Raw genomic sequence first — 21,602 nt, 5'->3', positions numbered from 1 at the left:
TGAACGGGAACGGAACGGTGTTGCCGGGGATTGGCTGGGAATTGGGTCTGCGAATGTTTATGTGGGAATACTGTTTGGCTCGGAGCACCTGTCTGGGAACGCCGGCAGAGCTGAGACGGCCAACCGGAGCGTGGCAGATCGCTCCTGGAAAGAGCGTTAGCGCTGTCTGGCCATTCATTATGCATGGGGAATGCTAGGCTATTTTTAGCCCGAGCCCTCCTCTAAAGTGGCTAGCTATCTCATGCCAGGGAAGCCACCCCAAGTCACTGCCGAAGCAATGAATGTTTAATGGCTTTGTTGAAACAAATCTACAGAAACAAAAGGCGAAGACGCGTTGCCTCCTTCTGCTCTAATGTTATTCTTCATAATGGTGCTTATGTAAGGGTGACATTTGCGTAACAGTGGGATGATTCGCGCCTGGTGTGTGTGTGCAGTTATATGCATCTGTGTGTGCGTGGGGGTAATATGCACACGTGCATTTTTCTGCTCATGGAGACTGTTTGTTTTTGGCTGAATTTGATGACTCTTCTCTAGCGGATTATTGCCTCCTAATTAGACAGAGATGACTAGCCAAGGCAGAGGCGGTGTGTGTGTGTGTGTGTGTGTGTGTGTGTGTGTGTGTGTGTGTGTGTGTGTGTGTGTGTGTGTGTGTGTGTGTGTGTGCATTTAACTATATCTTTTTTTGGTGCCTGTATGTGTTTGTGTGTATACGAAAGCCGATGTAAGAAATTAAGCTCCTTTTTTCAGCATGTGTGTGTGTTTCACCTCAAGCTCTCCTTCCATTGTGCTCAGTCTCTGAGCTCTGAGAAGAATGACAAATGAGGAGAATATGACATTCTCAGACAGAGGACATATGAAGCAGCAGCACATGGGAAGATACCACCTTAAAACACAGGGAGAATAGCAATTAACACAGGGAGAAGGTGCATGAAAAACAATGGGGGGTGGCACTGTTTTGTTTTTTTAAAGAAATGTAGGAGCAGTGGAGATATGGGTCGTGAAATAAAATAAATATTGAGACAAAAGGAGTGGGAAGGACGGAGGGAGGGCAGGGAGCTGAGCCCTGCGATGATCCCTTTTTAACTGCTGAATGAGCATTTCTATTCTGCACACACACACACACACACACACACACACACACACACACACACACACACACACACACACACACACACACACACACACACACACACACACATCCAGGTGCATATCCTGCCCTGCAACATTTCTGTTAACCACAGAAAAATGTCAATAAACAGTTTGCCTATCCATGGCAACAAAACAAACTGCATTGGTTTCTGCCAGCTGGTCACACACTCATATAGACACACACACACACACACACACACACACACACACACACACACACACACACACACACACACACACACACACACACACACACACTCACACTGTGAGATTCATATGGTGTGGCGAGCCCCTGCCTCTCACTTGTGTGCTTTACAGAGGATGCAGGTTAGCAGACAGGCTAATGCTCCTCCGCTGAATGAGGCTCCTTTTGAATTGCAAAGCATAATGAACTTCCAGGGATTAGCCTGAGCCAAACCACCAGCTTACAGCTATATGGTGTGTGTCGTCCGTCCCGTTCCCCCCCCCCCCCCCCCCCCCCCCCTCCTCTCTAGGCGCAGGGGGACGTTGGACAGAATAAAGTGGGTCAGGCTTCAACAGCAGTCAGAAGGGCTCAAGCTTGTCTACAAAAAGTGGCAGCGAAAACAAAACCGAGAGCTGTTAAGAGAATCTTTTCAAAATCGCTGTTTACTCACACTGGCAAGTCAAAGAGAGAGGAAAGAAAGGAGGGAAAGATAAAGTGGAATAAAATGTGAAATGCTTGGCTGCTCCCTAATTGCTCTATTTCCTCACCGCATGTTTTGCCTTTTATCAGACTGAGTTCCCGGTTAAAACAGTTGTTCCTATCAGCCTACCTGCGGGTTGTACTTGAACAAACCGGACAATTCATCTGACTAAGTCCTCTATCTTAATTTATTGGATCCATTTGCCCGCAGCCTACTTGTTACTGCGCGGCCTCTGTTCCAATGGTTGGTCAGATTTGTGTTTCTGTGGCTAAAGCAATCTGGGGTTCTCGTCAGAAGTTGTCTGAGCATATGAAAGAAAAAAAACGGCCTTATACTTCAGCCTTGTTTCTCGGGCAGACCCCACTTCTCCTTGTGTTTGTGTTTTCTCTGAAGAGCTTTTAAGGATTTGTTTTAATGGATTTTGAGTCTACATGAAAATACATTTCTTTGACATCACTTTGTTCTGTAGCAGAGAAAAAAGGAAAGCAATTTGTCTCCGGTCGTAGCTGTTTTGCAGCACACTAAAGTCGATGTGGAAGACAAAGGCGGCATGTGCCTAAAGAACAGTAAACATTAGCATTGAATCATTCATGCACTTTATTTAGCAAATATTGATTCAATGCAGAATAAAAGAAACAATCTCATTCTATCATGTAACAATTCACTTCAGCTAACCTGACAGTACGCGGCCCCAGGAGGCCAGAAAACGCATAGAATTACAAGTACTTTTCTCAGCATTTACATTTTTCTGACTTTATCGGGAGACTCATAATACAATTCACAGCTGTCTGATAGATAATAGCATTTCTGTGTCTTTTTTCAAGCAGAATGTTAAAATCTTTATTACAAAATGTGGCAGATGTGAGTTTCTGCAACACTACAGGATTTATTACTCAGTCCCTGTGTAACAATATAGTGACTGGACTGTTAAACAGTACACACACACACATACATTTCCACACAATTGATGCTTGTACACACGCTCAGCAGTACATAGAAAACTAAGGCTATAAAACCATGTATTCCTCTTCCATACAACGTGTGCCATGTATTATTCATCCCATTTTGAATAAAAAACGATTCAGTATTTATAGCAGGAAAGTGAACAAAGACAAAAACAAACCTGTGCATGTTTGCTGTGCGCAGATTTTAACATGGTGCCTACTTTTATTTTCATATCGCACAGACTGTGTGCCCATGCCTTCATGTGTGCGTGTGAGCTTATTTTTCCCAGTGTATTTCCCATGCTCTGTGTTGTGTGCATTGTTGCTCTGCTTGGATAAAAAAGTATTTATGCAGATAGGGTGTAGTTGGAGCTCTGTCACATTTATGTATGCATTGCAGAGAGGGGAAGTCGGTTCAAATGTATTTATGAAGTGCTCTTAAGAAACAAGATTTATCCCAAAGTGCTTTACATCTCAGCAAAAGACACAAACAAAATGCAAATAAAATCACCATAAAAGGAGAGGGGAAAAATCCTTGAAGAAAGAATTTGGCTGTATGGAAAGGAGGAGGAGAGATATACTCTTTGCATGCTTTAATATCAATTTACACTCTGCATGTATGATGCAAGAGTTGGACTTTTCCTGCAGGAGTGTAACTGCATATCTGTTTGCATATGCCAATATATGCACGCCGGTTCTCCCAGGGGCATCTTCGCATGTGCAAACAAACAGATGTTTTGCGTCTCTCCCGTGTAGCAGAGGTCAGGCCCCTTCGTCTTACTCTCGTCTCTTCGCCCACTTCGGCTCTTCTCTCCTTTCACTAGCATCTGTTCTTCGGGGCCATGTGGGTGACACCTGCGTCCCAGTGGCAGCCCGGTGGAATCAGGTCACCTTACAAACTGGTCGCCATTACAGCTGCAGATGCAAAGGAGTGCCATGCCCCCTATATGATCTAAACACCCGCCTAGAGAAAGGAAATTATGAAGAGGGAATGATTTAATTCCATAGATGGATTATTATGGGCCCAATGTTTCATTAGCTCAATGTTTGACAAATGTGACCCAAAGAGTCATGCACCAACCAGGTTAAGACTCACAATTACCAGAAAAGAATAAACACCTGGGACATAAAAAGACAAATAAGACAACAAAACAAATAGACACCTCAAAGAGACTCACAACAATTGTGCATGCTTAACAACCACAAATAGAGGCAAAGCAACTACAAAGATACAGACAACTGCAGAAAGAAACAAATGAACTACAGGAAACTAAAATAAAAAATATATATATATTTGCAAAACAAGCACAAAATGATTACAAAAAAATGATAATCTAAAAGTTATAACAGAAAGAAAAAAACAACAATTAAAAAACTACAAAGAGATACAATACGATAAAAAAAGAGGAAAAATTAACAGAGATGCCTAACAACGACTAAAAAAGGCTCAATTGTCTTAAATTCTAAGTGACTTGGCACCATGTAGGATAAGTGGGGGGGCCTTTTGCATGCAGGTGCCCAGGGACTCATTCTGACAATATCCACCCCTGCTTAATGCTACAAATATAAATATGTTTAAAACATAGATTTCTTCGAGGTGGTTTCTGTGAACTTCTACATTCTGTGTGTTGTTTCAGTGTAGGAGTCGTCATCATGGATGCCGCTCATGACTCTCTTGATGGACAAATATCAAAGCTGAAAGGGGGGCAGGAGCGTTTGCCACATCCACTCGTCTCTCTTCTTCTTACACGCTGTTTCTTTTCTCATCAAATTCAAGAGGAGAGGAAAAATGCTCGGGGTACAAGTGTGATCGCGCAGCTTGACAAAGCAGTTGCTGCTGTTGTTTTCACCCCGCACATACGTGTGCATATGTGCACTTACTGCTCACCCTTTGATCAACGCCAGAAGGCTATTTGCAAACAAACACAATCAACTTAATGTATTCCACGCTCAGATGTGTAGTATAATAAAGGAAATGCAGCGTGTTGTTTTAATGTGAGAAAAAGCCAATAGTGATGTTAAGCAAGAATTCCAAGTTAAGTCAATAACCCTGTGTGTTTTGCAATAATTCCAACATCCCTGTTCAGATTAAAATAAAGGTTTGGACAGTTTGTTGTGATACACAAAGTGATTGTATGCCCTCTTTTTGATCAGTGTCGCTTTGAGTACATTTACCTTTCAATTTGTGAACAAAGGTATGTTAAGTGATGTAACCCTGACAAGCTCTCCTGTACTGTATAGAATGTGGTTTATTGATTTTACTGTACGAACCCACACACACGCTATAGACAGGCTCAAATCCCCCACCGAGAGAGAGCGTCGGAGATAGAAAGGTGATGTGTGAATGGGTGTTCTTGTCTGAGTCATCCGGGTTTGTTTTTCAGCTCTCTCACTCGACAGTCCATTAGCTCAGAGTTGGAAGGGCTGGTATTGGATTCTAGCTGACATGTTCCCCCAAGTCTGAGAGCGAGAGATGAGGGCACACGCTGTGCCGAGTGCTCTAATACCACTCACACACACGCACACACTTTCTCTCAGTTGTGAAAAGGCAAACAACATCGAACGGAAGACTTGGCTAAAAATAAGACGGGATAAATCATAGAGAAAAAGTGAAAGCAAAATGTGGAAACACGATTATCAAATAACATGTATCTATTTAGGTGGAGATTCCTGCTAAAAAAAGTTATCGACCGTTTGGAAAATTCGACACCTACTCCGACAAAATGATTGCAGACACATCAGTAGCGCGTAATGGACTGCTAATTATGCTATTCTGTGAGCTGAAAAGGTTTACTTTTATTGCTTTGCTGCGAAATAAACAATATCAAATAACGTGTTTGTCTCACACTTGTAGCAGCTTGAAATAAAATCCTTCCCTCCCTTTTATCTGAAGCTCTGTTTGTTTTCTGTCACAAAGATGTGTGATGCTAAAATTCCTCTCTGTTTGGTCTCCTTCCAGGGGCTGCCAACCACCACAGCCAATCCACACTACGGCCTCCACTGCCCCCTCCGCACAACCACCACACCTTATCCCACCAGTCTGCAAACAGTCTGAACAGAAACACTCTGAGAGGGGGACGCAACCCCATCCACGCCCCGGTTCCGGGTCCTGGAGACGGGCCCACCACCCCCGAGTCTGTTCAGCTGCAAGACAGCTGGGTGCTCAACAGTAACGTCCCGCTGGAGACCAGGTAAGAAATGTTTCCTCTTTTTTCTTCTTTTTTCTAGATATCTAGAGCCACCTACTGAAAGCAATGCGGCAGTGTGAGCCTTGAGTAATCAATAGTGAGGGACGGAAGGTCAGAGCCATGCTGCTTCCACAACATTCCTGTGAGAAAAGAACCATGGTGATGGAGAGAAATGCTAGAAAGCAAAAGCCAAGGAGGATGAAATTTGATACAAAACAGTTTACTTTCTCTAGGGTCTATACAAAATCTCCAAAAGGTTTTCAATCTTCTTAATGTCCTTGGCAAACATCACTGTCAGGCCAGTGTAAACCAGCATGACCTGTGTACACCTGGTATTAACATGTGTCTTTAAGGTGCCTATCACAAGTGGACAGCTTTAAAATAGATACATTAGTTCACACATGATTTTTTAATACATGCATCTCAAGTGACCACTGATGAACATCCAGCTCAAATAATGAAAAAAATATTAAGCAAGAAAACGTTTTAACGGACTTGCAATATCAACAAAACCACAAAGTGGAGTGTAAAACAATTGACCATAATATAACTCTAAAATCTAAAAACAGAATGACTCAGGAGCAAATCCTTGTTTCATGGAGATTATTTTTGAAACGACCAGAGTTTGAATTTAGAAATGTTTCTCTCATAAAAAGGTGTGACGGATATCTTAACTACGGTAGCAGACAGGGGCTAACGCACTTCATCTGCCCAAAAAAATAATAATTAGACGACATAAAGAAAAGTGCAAATTAAAACACACAAATGTGCCACAACATATGCAGAGTAGAAACATCTTCAACACATTATAATCCGAGAACCTTAACACTTTCTAGTGTCCTCGTTTCCGCATTTTTCGTGAAGTTGGTGAAGATGTTTCTTCTTTAGCATCTGTTTTGGCACATTTGTTTTTTAAATATGTGCTTCGTTTTATAAAGTGCAGCCCATTTCTTCTAATGTAAGTGTTTTGTGTCGATGTAGGTCGTTTGCGGGCCACCGTACTCAACAGCCTCTTAACAAATGTCTACCACACTGAGTTTCTTACCCAGAATGAGTTGTATTTTCATCCTTCTGCACCAAATTCAACAAATGCCAGAGAGCTACAGTGCAATATTCTGACATCCTCTCATACGGTAGTCCTTCAGAGTAGTATTACGTAACATAAAGGTCAGGAATGAGGGCAAAGGTAGAAGACATTACCTTTAAGCAGTTCACCTGATTATTGAGCAGCCTTTACGAGGCTCATAGTATCATTTGTTTTTCATTCGTCTAATTGACAAAAGCCACAGGTTTTTCTTCACTGATCAAACAGAAAACTACAGAATATCATGTGCTAGTCACAACTCCCCTCCATCAATCTACACCAATATATGAACCACCTAAAGATAATGAAACAGTGCTCATGGCCTCTGATTCACAAAGGTGTGCTACTCAAATGCATTTTCTACCTTATCTCCTGGAGCAGCACATACAGAAAGCCACCATGTGTCAAAGCTATTATGCATGCACCCTGAATTGAGGGAGCAGGAAATACAAACCATTTCACACACTTTACACACACGCTTTTGCCAGTACACAAAGAACACTTACCAGGCAAACAGAGCATTCATGCAGGGTATTACTATTCATGAGGCATACAGTGAGAAGGACGCTGGCTACATGCTTGCTAGCATGCGCACGCTCGCTCCGTGAGCATTTACTCTGCGAGCTGTAGTTGTGTTTCTCCTGCTGGGCGCTGGGACTTCCAGCTCTTATGGTCCCGGATAAGCTCCCCTGAGTGTCGGCCCTGTGCAGTATTTATGAGGCCCGGCCATGTTTAATTCAGCCCCACTGGTCTCAGGTCTGTGCTCAACCTGTGCTGATGCATCACGTCAGTATGCATGATGGATAAGAAGAAGGTATTGAACAAGAATACCTACGGCTTGAAATAGAAGCAATTTCCAGTCCCGATTGTTTACCTTACCTGAGTTTCCATGGCGATGCATATGCCATAATGTAATTTTAGTATAGAGGATGTTTTTATTTTATTGCAAATTATCTTTAGTGACGTTTGGGTAGCGAAAATAAAAGTAATAAATCCTCTTTTCACAGAAGCTATGTTGTTATTGCCATCTTTACAGATTCAAACACACACACACGCTGTTGAGCTCTCCGCGGTGCCAGTATTTGGTCATGTTCAGGTGGTGGGGTTGGGCATGGCTCAGAGCCTGTCGCAGTGGATGGAGCCCAGAGCGGACGGGTTTCCAGCTCCACCCTCCAGCCCAGATTGGGCCCTCCTCTCTGGGTTTGGTGATGGCGGAGGCTGGGTGAGCTGGCTGGAGCTGCTGGAGCCCGTGACTGAGAGAGAGCCAGCCGCGGCCGAGCCAGAGAGTCACACCATCCCCGCTTTGGCAGAGCACGGCCTCCATCTCGTTACAACCGGCAGCCATGAGAAGATGAACGCGCGTGCACTTTTTTGAGGGAGGGGAGGCTAGATTGTGTGTGTTCGCATCCTTCGCATGTGTGTTCCACTTCCTCTGCTCCCCACTGTAATCATATGTAAATGTTGGCATTTTGTTGTCCACTCGTTATAGCGGATGTGTGTGCGCACGTGTGTTTTGGCATGACCCGACAGTGTGACAGCGCTGAGAGGATGAAGATTGATCACCTAAGAACACCCCAGGGCTTGAATGACTGGCAGAGAAAGAGAGAGATACGAACAGACGAGAAGGAGGAGGCGGAGGAGGAGGATTTTGGGGGGATATCGCTGAGAAATATAAGTCCAGAGAGTTAGAGGGGGGGGGGGGGGGGGGGAATGGAAAGGAATGGTTTACGTTAGTGGAGGGAGAGATACAGCGGGAGAGAGAGGGAGGGAAATGGAGAGAGGTGGTGATTGAAGGAGATTGTTTTTGGGGGAGTGTGTGTGAGCGAAGATAGAAAGGCAGAGGAAAAAGATTGGGGACCGACGAACATGGATACATTTACCGGTGAGAGATAAATGACTATAGATGGCTCGTGCCACTGTGTTTGTGAGAAACACACAGAAAAGAATGCCTTTTTTCTGTGTGCATGTGAGCGCACACGTGTGTAAATGTGTTGCAGCATTGCCAGAAAACACCTGATTTCCAATCGGTCCCTTGGAGCCTCTTGGCTAGCTGATGCCAGTTTCAATCTCTCTCTGCGATCTCAGGACATTCCCCCCCCCCCGCTCCCTCCGCTCGGGGCCACAGCTCTAGGGGAGGAATAAGATCACTGAGAGGGTTGCAGCATCTCAATTTATGGGGAAGGAGCAGCAGAGTGTGTGTGTGTGGGGGGGGGGGGGGGGGGGCTATAGGTTACTTTCAAATGCATTACTGCGGGGAATGATGCGGAGATGCTACCTGTGGGAACAACAGGGGGTGGTGGAGGAGGAAAGATTCATGCCCCTGCCCCGTAACCACGACGCTAATATGCATATGGGAAGTACATAATACCATGCAGGGTTTATTACAGTAATGATATGATCTTGTATTCAAACAGTATATACTATAAACGTAACATCATTATGCAGAGCCACTACCCTTACAAACTAGGTTGTTTTTATTAACTCCACTTCATACATTATCTCCGCCAAGGAGGCTATGATTTACCTACCATTTGTTTGTGTGTTTGTCAGCCAGTTTCAAAAACGACGATTTTTATGAAACATGATGGAAGGGTGTAGTATGGGCCAAGGAAGAACCAAATACACTTAGAGTCTATGTTGGATTCATATAAAGCCCAAATTCAGCTACTAAATTGACCTTGTTGCTCAACTAAATGTCATTTTGAGGGGCTTAAAAAGTAATTTCTGTTGCAAGTCTGACTATGATCCTTAAGGTTAGTCCATCCCAAGTGGGCAGAGCTAGTATATCACATAATTACACCCCATGACACCGTCCACATAGCCTTGGTTGATTTTCAAGTGTATACAGCTGTACAAAATCCCTGAAACACCACAAAGAAACACGGAATGATGACAGGAAGTAATAGCTTAAATCCAGATGGAAAAAAAATTAACTTAAAACGACCTTCAACTCAAATCAGACTCTGTTGTGAGTATCCGACTGTTATCAAACTAACTTGAGCCAACCTAAAATGCTGGTCTTTGATCAATGGTTCAATCAAATGCTGAGTTCTAACAGACTAATTATGACGCCTTTCATCTATACTTGATGATGAACAATCACCTAACCCTTTACCAAATCTAATATTCACCAAATCCTAATAATCATAATGTGTAGTTTTAGAAAATAATGCAATACAGCCCTTTGACAATATCAGATGTTATTGTTTATTTCAGGTGATGTGGGGCACCTTTACTAAAAAAAGAATAGGGTGTCATTTGAATTACTTTAATGTCGAGAAATTCCTCATAGCATTTCTGGATGGTTGAATACTCAATGATCCTTTGTATAATTTGGCTTTTACACATAGCCTCAGAAGTGTTCCCTGTCCTCTTTCAAAGCAACACTCAGCGAATGAATGCCCATTATACTGCGTCCATCTGCCGATTGTTGTTTCCTACTATTGTAGCGGGGAACAATTCTCCTGACGCCATCGTTGAGCATCCTCCACCCCCCAAGCCTTTTGTTTCATTCTCAGATCTGATCAGTTTTTCCAGTCGACCCCATACCGAGCCGACCTCCGCTAATTGTTCTACCTCTGACGATTATTCTCAGAGTGCTATCCTCAGCCACCACATGTTTGTGAAAGCTGACAAAAAAATCATGAATGTGTGCGCATCGCCCGCGAAAGCGCGTGTTGTCGCACGCTCAAGGGGGAATGCGAGCTTTGACTTCCTGCTAATTACCCAGCATGCTCTCTGTTCTGTGGTTAATTGTCCAGGTCCTCTTTTCCTCTCAATGGGGAACAGGGTTGGAATGGAGAGAAAACACATCCTCCCTTCCTTCTCACAGTGTGTGTTCTAATCTATAGCCTCCCCCCTCCCCTTCTCCATCCTTCTCTTATGTCAATTTTGTTCCGCGAGGATGCAAATTAAACGTTTAGTAACACGTACAGGGCGATCTCATGAAAGGAAAACCCACATGAATTTGTATTGTTTGTGCGTGGGTGGGCGCCTATGTCTGAGCCTGTGCAAATGTGTGTCAGTGTGTGAGTTAGTGTTGCCTGTTCATGTGTGTGTGTGTGTGTGTGTGTGTGTGTGTGTGTGTGTGTGTGTGTGTGTGTGTGTGTGTGTGTGTGTGTGTGTGTGTGTGTGTGTGTGTGTGTGTGTGTGTGTGTGTGTGTGTGTGTGTGTGTGTGTGTGTGTGTGTGTGTGTGTGTGTTGCATGTGTAAGACAGGATGCATGACAGCGAGGTAGCAATGGTTAGACTTGAGGGAGGGTTGGGGGGTGCTGCTGGCAGCTCAAGAGGATAAGGAGGAGTGGAGGGGGGGGGGGGGCGTTCTGTCAGCTCTCTAATTATGTGTGACGTTTCCATGCTGGACCACTGTCAAAAACCCACAATATTCACACACAAACACACACACACACGCATACAAGCAAACACACACCCCAGCCTAATGATACAGAATTGTGATTGCCGGCTGCCTGCTATGATAGAACCCCTCCATAGTCCTCCGCAACATAAATCAATGTCAATTACCTCCCCAGAGCACATTAGACACTTTCCATTCCTACTCGTAATTAGTATGGCCCATAGACATATTCCCATCCCACACCAAGCTCACAGTAAAGCGTCTGCACACAAACAACAAAGAAAGGCAATGAAATGAATTCGGCACCCTCGTTCAAATGCATACCAGCACATTAAATCGCATACATTGTGTCGCAAGTAATTGACCATCTCGCCCCCATCCCTGCGCTCACACACACATTGGGGGTATCGCAATTAATTACCGCTGGCCTTGCCATCACAGAGTGCCGGTGAAAATTAGTTGAAGCGAAGACGCATGCTGGTTGACCTTGGAGTGTGTCTATGTGTGTGCGTGCGTGCGTGGGTAAGTGCGTGCGTGCGTGTGTGTGTGTGTGTGTGTGTGTGTGTGTGTGTGTGTGTGTGTGTGTGTGTGTGTGTGTGTGTGTGTGTGTGTGTGTGTGTGTGTGTGTGTGTGCGTGCGTGCGTGCGTGCGTGCGTGTGTGGGTAAGTGCGTGCGTGCGTGCGTGTGTGTGTGTGTGTGCGTGCGTGCGTGTGTGGGTAAGTGCGTGCGTGTGTGTGTGTGTGTGTGTGTGTGTGTGTGTGCGTGCGTGCGTGCTTGTTTGGGCGTGAACACATGAATGCCATGCGCAATCTAGCCTCTATCCCTCTTTTTTCCTATTTTTTCCTTGGTGGCATGCAGCGTACCTCACAGGTAAAACAGGGGAGGGAGGATGAGAGAAAAGAGGAGAATCAAGCAGGGCCATTCCAACAATCAGTGGCATGAGATGAGGAGAGAGAGAGAGAGAGAGAGAGAGAGAGAGAGAGAGAGAGAGAGAGAGAGAGAGAGAGAGAGAGAGAGAGAGAGAGAGAGAGAGAGAGAGAGAGAGAGAGAGAGAGAGAGAGAGAGAGAGAGAGAGAGGGGGCAGAGAGAGGGGGGCAGAGACTGGCTGAATAATTGATAGAGAGTGCAGCGGTGCTCCCAAACCAAATCGTTATGCTCTGAGCACATCAACTGTTTTCCCTGACTATTTTTAAGAAGGGAACACTCTTGTACTCACACAAGCTGTTATGAAACAGCAGTTTTAAAAACGTCAAAAGGAAGACTACACAGCAAAGTGCAGCTAAGCATTATTCTAAATAGTTTCTGGTCGTACAAGCTGATAAAAAGAGACAGTGAGCTACTAGAGAACAGAGCACATTTGAAAAAAGCACTAAGGTTTTTTACTTTACTTCTGAGGACTCCTCATTTGATCACATTTCTCTAACTTGAGGCAGTCTTGTGTCACAAATGTGGTGACGTTAGACTCCACTTGACAAAGAAAAGACTTGACGTTGACTTTTAGACTGATGCCTTGTGATTAACTTGGACTTTAGCCTTTTAAATTGTAATGACTTGACAAAGCCCAAAGATAGAAAATAGCACAAAACACTTTATTTTCCTTACATCTGTTTTTTTAATTGTGTTTATTGGACTTTCAACCTAACCAGTATTTCAGACAATCATTTTAACCAGTAAAGTCACAGAGGAAAAGAAAGAAAAATATTTTCTGTGAAAGAAAGGAGTTATAAAATGTTTGCATGCAGGACTTTGCAGCCTAAATTATGCATTTTTATGTCATTAAAGAAATTGTCAAAGTCTAACGTCAGTGTTTAGCCATCTATAATTGTAACATAATAATAATAACATAGTTAGGCCTTACGACTTAATTTCCAGTATTTTTTGTGTGCTCACTTTTGGTTTTGCCTCCATTAAAAATGATCAATCAATCAAAGTGTATTCATATAGCCCAATATCACACATTTTACATTTGTCTCAGTGGACTTTAAAGTTTTTACAGAATACGAATACGACACCCTCTGTCCTTGGACCCTCACATCGGACAAGGAGAAACTCCCATAGAAACCCCCCAGTTAATTGGGATATATGTAAGAACCCTCAGCGAGAGCAACAGAGGAGGGATCCCTCTCCCAGGACAGACAGATGTGCAATTAGGTGTCGTGTGTAAATCAAAAAAGATAATACATTTACAACATACGTAGTCCAAATGCTTGAAAATGCATGTGTCTATAAATAAGATGACGATGAATCCAGATGGATGTCAACAATCCTTTAGGAGCCATCAAAGAAGTAGACTATTACTGTAAGATTATCAAGCTAAATGTTTGGCGTGTCCCAACATCTCAGCAATTACTTTGTTGGAAAATCTTATCATATCCAGGTAATTACTGATAAAACTACGTCAATTAGACCCAAGATAAGATGATCAGAACATGCCTATAACATCAAGACTGCCCTGAAACAGCCTTTCAAGAAGTGAAGAACAAACATCCTCTCTTTGCAGACATTTCTCCCAGCACATAAACAAGCAATTCCACCAAGACAAAAACTCCCTCTCCTCAGTCATGTTTGAGCCAGAATGGCCTCTGATCTGTCACACTCACCTGAGGGCTTTCTTCTGTTCTACCACCTGGAGTCTGTGAAGGAGCACCTCCTCGCTCCCTGTGTGCGCTACAAGTTTATTTCTGAGAATTCTGCCCTTGAAAAGTTTTCTCAGGTTGAGTCTTTTTAATTATTTATCATGGCACATCGTCCCCTTCAAAGTCAGATCAGAAAAGAAGTCTTAAGAGGCAGATATGAGAATAAGAAAGGAGACGCTGAGGAACAGTAAGAAGGATAGGAGTGAAAGTAGGCCGAGAAAAAACGATAGCATTGTGAAATGGGAAGGGAGGGTGGGTTAGAAAGGAGACACGTCGGGTGAGCAGGTGCAGAGATATCAGAGGATAATGGGTAATACGAGCAACGGGATGATGGTTCAAATCCTCCCTCAGTGCTCTGACCTTCCTAGGGCAATGAGGGCAGGAGAGGAGCACGGCAAAGATGCTCTCAAGCCATTTCTAGCAGAAATGAGGCAAGTGGGGTGAATGGAAGCGATTTGAGGGTAGTGGAGAAGGGGAAAAAAACGAGTAGAGCAGCTGGAGGTTAAAAAAAGACTTTGGACTGGAACGGGATGAATTGGAGACATAATCAGTTGAAGGATGTTCCAACCTACATGGCAGGAAGGGTTCATCAGAAAGAGAAATTGGAAGGATGCTTTCCCATATGTGACCCTGTAATCTCGACTCTGATTTAGTAGTTGGCCGGTGTGTCTGCACCCTGTTTACCTCGAAAGAAGTGCTTTTTTACTGCTTATATCCGCACTAAAATTGAAAAAATAACCTGCGGATTGACCATTTTCCTTTATGTGTTCTCCTCTCCAGGCACTTCTTGTTCAAGACATCGTCAGGGACCACGCCCCTCTTCAGTAGCTCCTCTCCTGGTTACCCTCTGACCTCGGGAACCGTGTATTCTCCGCCCCCTCGCCTGCTACCCAGAAACACCTTCTCCCGCTCAGCCTTCAAGCTAAAGAAGCCGTCCAAGTACTGCAGCTGGAAATGTGCCGCGGTGTCAGCCATCGCAGCTGCTGCCTTGCTGGCCATCCTCCTGTCTTACTTCATCGGTAAGTGATACCGCACCAAGCATTATTCATGAGATTGACATATTACGTGTTTTAATTATAGAGGGTCTTACGTTTCGCACATGCTTAGTCACACATCTCTTTATAACAGCCAGAGATGGCAAAAGTAAACACATCCTTTACTCAAATAGAACTACAGATGCTCGTGTTTAAAAATACTCTGTTAAAAGTAGAAGTACTGACTAAACTAAGAAGTATGGGCTTCGAAATGTACTTAAGTAAAAAGTACCCATAACTACCAGCTGTTTTAAAGAGTACCTGACCTCCCTTTATATTAATAGAACACTAATGTCATTGTTAGCTAATGAATGTTTCCATGCTGAACAACGGCAACATGACAACGTTTTCATTGGTCCCTTTTCTTTAGAGAAGACCAGGAAATGATGGATACACGGATCGTTTTAGGCACGCAATGACTCTAAATAATAATGATCGCGCCACCAAATGCGGTTTGAAAATGTAAGAAGTAGAAAGTACAGGTATTTGTGTTCAAAATGTAAGAAGTAAAAGTAAAAAGTCGTCAGAAAAATCAGTTGTGGAGTAAATTACTGATACCAGAAAAATGTACTTGGGTACAGTAACGAAGTATTTGTACCCCCCTACTTCCCACCTCTGGTCACACATCTCTTTATAACAGCCCTGTTTTGTTTCGCCCTGATGAACTCTGCTTTTATTGGTATTCACCGCGACAAAAGTGTCAAGCTAAACACAAAGCAGATTCTCCCAGGTGTGAGCTTTGTCACTGCAGCTCCGTGCTACACTGTCAAAATCAGACTCGGCAGGACTACTGGTGGATCTGTCAGGTATAGAGCAAGGCGGAGATAGTGTGTGGGAGTGTGTGGGAGTGTGTGTGTAGGTGAGTGTGTTTCCTCCCCTTTTGACCTTATTCACCGGACACGAGAATGCAGACATCTGTGTGTGAGATAGACAAAAGAAAGAGGAGGATAAAATGTGTGTGTGTGTGTGTGTGTGTGTGTGTGTGTGTGTGTGTGTGTGTGTGTGTGTGTGTGTGTGTGTGTGTGTGTGTGTGTGTGTGTGTGTGTGTGTGTGTGTGTGTGTGTGTGTGTGTGTGTGTGTGTGTGTGTGTGTGTGTGTGTGTGTGTGTGTGTGTGTGTGTGTGTGTGTGTGTGTGTGTGTTTGCATGAGGAGACAGATGTGTCACCGAGCCCTTGATTGGCCTCTCACCCCAGAGACCAGAGTCAACAGATGGGGGATCTTAGGAAACAGTGGCATCAGCAGAACAACCCCCCCCCCCACCACCCTCCATCACTTCTGCATACATTATTAATATCACTTTAAATTATTTAGAAATATATATATTTATATACACATCACCATCCATCTACCCATCCATTCTGACTGGGAAAATGTAGGCTTTGCTCGTCCTGGATGTGTCTCCATTTTGCACTCAAGTCTTGTGTGTGTGTGTGTGTGTGTGTGTGTGTGTGTGTCTGTGTGTGTGTGTGTGTGTGTGTGTGTGTGTGTGTGTGTGTGTGTGTGTGTGTGTGTGTGTGTGTGTGTGTGTGTGTGTGTGTGTGTGTGTGTGTGTGTGTGTGTGTGTGTGTGTGTGTGTGTGTGTGTGTGTGTGTGTGTGTGTGTGTGTGTGTGTGTGTGTGAGGGGGCGTTGCGTACCCCCTCTGTGCCCTTGAGAGCCGTGTGTGTGTCCTCCAGAGCAGATCAAGGCCCCTTGCCTGGGGCCCACAGACAGATCCATCCTCTCCTGAGCTTTACGCGGTCACACTGCGCTGGACAGCCACACATATGGAGCTAGGGAGCAGAAGGGGGGGGAGAAAGACCTCCTTGAGGGCAGGGATGTGGCGGAGCATACAACCTCCATCTTGTTTTATTAGGGCTCACTAGGGGCCGCAATGACACAAATATTTGTTTTCATCTGAGAACATGTAATCGTTAATAATAGCAAGTTGATAAGGATCTAATGAGGATAATCATTAGAAAAAATCTGTCTTTTTCAGAGAACATAATTGCTTGCCTTATTCACTTTTGTTCCTTCTACAACTACATCATTGTTAGGGCACCATCTGTGCACTTGCCAGATACATACAACTTGTTAACAGTATTGCCATGTCTTAATAATTGTCGCATGAGCTTGTTATAATTTCAAAGTAAAGACTCAATTCCCAGTGTCTGCCCTTTTAAATATAAGGTAGTATCATCCAAACAAATAAACAAAATGTATAAATATATGACACATTTCCATAAGGATATGCAGCCCCAAGGAGAAACCATGCCTGTTATTATTTATAAATTATACATTTTTAAATCTGAGGTGAAGCATTAGCCATTATAAAAATGACCAATATTTTTGGAAGATATATCAAGAACATAACTTTGCAAAATACCAATTATTTAACACTGCAAGAAATTGAACTACAGTAAAGTTACTTAGGGTTAATCCTTTGGTTCACTGAAGCACCGTTTTAGAAAAGTATAACTTGAAGATTGGTCAAAACAATGACCTATCTTTTGCTTTTTGTATTCCCAAATGGTTTCATTGTTTAACTACAATCGCCCAAAAACTAAAATCGCTATACAAATGAACTACATGAGGCTACTGTAAAATGAACTTATTCAAACGTTTTTGCACCACTCCAGCATTTGATTTTCCTGTGGGCATTTCTAGCTTTAAAAGACTTGTAAGCATGCTCTCTATATATGAATAGAGCAGATTGTTTTTTGAATGGAGTTCAGTAAGTGAAAAGCAAGAGTTGCTATTCAGTTTCCCTCTAAGCTCTCTGTGTATTTACTGTTTTATTATATGCCAGACATCAGTGCTTTACCACCTAACTTAATTGTGCAAGTGGCTATAATTCGGTTAGATGAGCACCGCAAATGATACTTTATTGTTAATACGTTTTCACTTTTGCTAACTGTGTGGCCCCCTTTTTCAGCTGCTGTAAGGAAATGTTTTGCTCTGGTTGTGTCTGTGCTGAACAGAGCTGTAGCAGTGCTGCCAAGCCTGAAACCCTAGTGTTTACCTAGCTCTTTGTAGCGTTAATCGTGCAGCGAGTTTCGGTCGGAAGAGTTCACTGCTCATAAGGGGGATTTTGTACTACATTGTTTGTGTGTGAGTGTGTGTGAGAGAACCCGGCAATCACTGGGGGATTGCGCAGAGTACCCAGAGCCATGCAGCGTGAAGAGGACCCCTCCGAGGCGTCCGCCCAGGAGCCCGCTCATAAATTACACCAGGACACATGTGCCTGAGCAGCATTTTTCTTCTTTGTGCGCGTGTGTGTACGAATACTCCTTCTCTCAGGGCTACCTACAGGATGTGTGTGCGGCAAAGTGTGCCTCTGATTGCAAAGCTGTGAGTGTATGCTGGCCTTCAAACAAATTCCTTTTCTCTTTCTTCTCAACACTATAAATAAAGCTTTTCAACAATTGCTCGACATTCTACGGAAACACGTATGCATGCACACTGAGTTGCTTTTACAAAGGCTGGACTCAGCGTGCTTCAGAAACACGGTAGATAATATCTCTTTTTGAAGCTTATTCATATAACATACACACAAGATGGAATAAACGTGCGCATTTGAGTACATAAATGTGAGTTAGAGAGAGTTTATGTGTCTGGAGGACAGAGAGTCACATTTTCAGTTAAAGCTCCATAGGCCTACGCCAGCGGAGGCGTCTTTACGTGTGAAGGAATGACTGAAACGGATGGAGGGAGGAGGATAAACGAGAGTGCTTGTTCTTCATTCCCCCGGCGTCTTGTTTGCTTGCTCCGCATGGAGCACCGAAGCCAAAGGAGAGGTGGTTGCTAGGATACAGGTGAACAGTTGGCATACAGGAGGGAAGAGGTCCGACATTGTGAACGGAAACCTGGAGAGAGCGAGATAGAGGAAGGCGAAAAAAAAGAAAGGAGGTGTAATGGAGTTGGAGCAGAGAGGGCAGAGGGGAAGGAGGGAGATGCGTCACTGTCAGCATGAAGCCGCGACAAAGTGGAGAGGAAGAGGAGGATAGATGACTTGAGAGACGGAGGAGACCTGGTATGTCACTGTTGGCGCCGAAGGGGATTAGAGAAGGGGAGTATAAGGGAGGGGGGAAATAGAGAAGGGAGGTCTGGAGTTTTCACTGCAGGGAGAAAAAAGACGGGGAAGGGGGAGCAGGAGTGACAAGGAGGAGAAAGTGAGAGGAGGCAGAAGGATAGGATGAAGGAGAGCGCGGGCTCCCGAGGTTCTGTCACCTGGAATAACCGTGGGACTAATGTCTCCTAATTGATCACAGCGAGCGGAGAGCAGAGGGAGGCTGACAGAGAGAGGACAGAGAGAGGACAGGGGGATGACTGCAGGAGGAAGCGAGGAAAAGAGAAGAGGACAGGAGATGTACAGAAAGAGGAAAAAACTGACAGAAAAAGAGATACAGCACGGTTTGCAAGGAGAGGAACAAGGCTGGTTTGATGCATAGATGAAGGATCGAGGACATGTCAGAGTCCAGGTGGACTATTTTCACACACACACACACACACACACACACACACACACACACACACACACAGGTGTGTCCTTGAATGCAATGAGTAAAGTGGCTCGCGGGCGCCAGTGTCACCTTTTCACGGGTGTTTGGTGCGTGTGTGTGTGTGTGTGTGTGTGTGTGTGTGTGTGTGTGTGTGTGTGTGTGTGTGTGTGTGTGTGTGTGTGTGTGTGTGTGTGTGTGTGTGTGTGTGTGTGTGTGTGTGTGTGTGTGTGTGTGTGTGTGTGTGTGTGTGTGTGTGTGTGTGTGTGTGTGTGTGTGTGTGTGTGTGTGTGATGGCTGAATTTGGCATACTCCACATGGTATTGTCACCACTGATGAATGAGAGCACACATGCACTTGCACTGACACACACACACACACACACACACACACACACACACACACACACACACACACACACACACAATGTATTTTTAGTCTGACTCCAGTTCCCCTGTGTATTGATTAAACAGATCCACACACACACACACACACACACACACACACACACACACACACACACACACACACACACACACACACACATACACACATACTGTCATCGAGTGTGACCTTCATGCCTCTAAGCCGGCCGCTTTCCATCCATCATGGCTGTCTCTCTGTACCCAGACTGATCACAATCGCTTACTGGCCATACTTCCCTCGTATGAGTGTCTCACTTGAGTGCATTCATATCACTGCTGCCTTACATAATAACATGTTAATGACCGTGCAAAGACACATAGCTCGGCCAGCATATACGAGGCATTACTCCAACAGAAGGGGGTTGCATTTTGGGTAATGATTTGCATATTTCTGTCATCAATCTGGATGTAGGGTGGCTGCACTGCCAAAGTAACCATTTAAAAGCTGGCTTAAAGATGGTGGAATTTCAGGAGAGATTTCTTTTTATATAACACATTTGTTAACGCCATTTCTGTTATGTTATGTACACAGATGCATGAAAAATGTAAATAGTAACAAAAAATGTTGATTTGCCGCTAGTTTTCAACACTGGCTTCATCACAGACTCAACATCTCAACATGGAGTTTTGCCAGGCATCAAAAGTGGAACAACACATCTTTATATGAAAAGCCCTGGGCTGTTAACAATCAAAAAGGGGAGCCATTTTGAAAACACCTGAGACACTGATCATATCAAGTTGATTATAAAAACAGGACCAAGCTATTTCCCAACAGATTTTATGTCGCCATGCCTCCAAATTAAATCGTTTTTTGACACAGAAAGACACTGATTATCACATTGTACAACAAATAGTGTCTTCTTGCTGCATTGCTTAATGAAGTGGTGCCAAACTCATTTTGACCCTTTGAAGCAGGTCAGTGCTTCCTGTTAACAATTTGGATTTCAATAGCTTTTAGTGAGAAAATTCATTTTACAAGGAAGAATATATATAGGCAGAGACAATTCATGGGATTTTGAGGCAGAAATATGATTTTTAGTCCTAATCCCTATGTTATTGATCAACCAATAACCCTCATAATGCAACTTCTTATGGGACCCAACATGGATTATGGAGCCACTGTCCAGATTTAGGCTTTGAGTTAAAGAAAATAAAAAGACAAAGTGGGAGAAGCACTTAGTACTTCGGGATTTGAATTCAAATATGAAGTGCGTTATAAATGAAACCCATTATTATCATTATTATTATTAGAATATGCAAATTAGTTGCCAGAGTTTCAAAATTGTAATCATTTTTGAATCTCCTTTTGGTGTAATGATGTCTAGCAACTTATGATCAGAGGCTATTCAAAAGTGTAATGTTCCCTTTATTTGAATAGTCTCTAAAGTTGAAACTGTTTTTTATTTCACATTAATAAAACATAAAGTAGCTCCGCTCAGGAAATCGTACTCTTTTTGAGGCAGAAATACGACTTTTTCTACCTTTTTAATCATCTCACAACCTGTCAGATTCTTTGTGACACCATAGGGAGTCTGAACCCACTGCCTTAGTACATGCCTCTGGAAAAAGAAAAGAAATATGTAAAACACTGCTGAAGTGTCAAAGTTTCATCATTTGTATTTTGTTTACTTTTGAAACTAATTTAGAA

The 21,602-nt window shown here is 43.6% G+C and overlaps 1 protein-coding gene across 12 annotated transcripts in view; it reads left to right on the top strand.

Moving 5' to 3' along the window:
* tenm2a (teneurin transmembrane protein 2a) overlaps positions 1 to 21,602 on the top strand; it is a 220,585-nt gene that overhangs the window by 154,989 nt on the left and 43,994 nt on the right. For all 12 annotated transcript variants that reach the window (XM_079671451.1, XM_079671450.1, XM_079671449.1 and 9 more), the window contains 2 exons: positions 5,718 to 5,949; positions 14,800 to 15,038. In XM_079671451.1, coding sequence (XP_079527577.1) covers positions 5,718 to 5,949; positions 14,800 to 15,038 — 471 coding nt within the window. The remainder of the gene's footprint in view (positions 1 to 5,717; positions 5,950 to 14,799; positions 15,039 to 21,602) is intronic.

Source organism: Notothenia rossii, assembly GCF_949606895.1.
Source record: "Notothenia rossii genome assembly, chromosome: 3".
NCBI lineage: Eukaryota > Metazoa > Chordata > Actinopteri > Perciformes > Nototheniidae > Notothenia > Notothenia rossii.
This window is presented reverse-complemented; position numbering and strand designations above follow the sequence as displayed.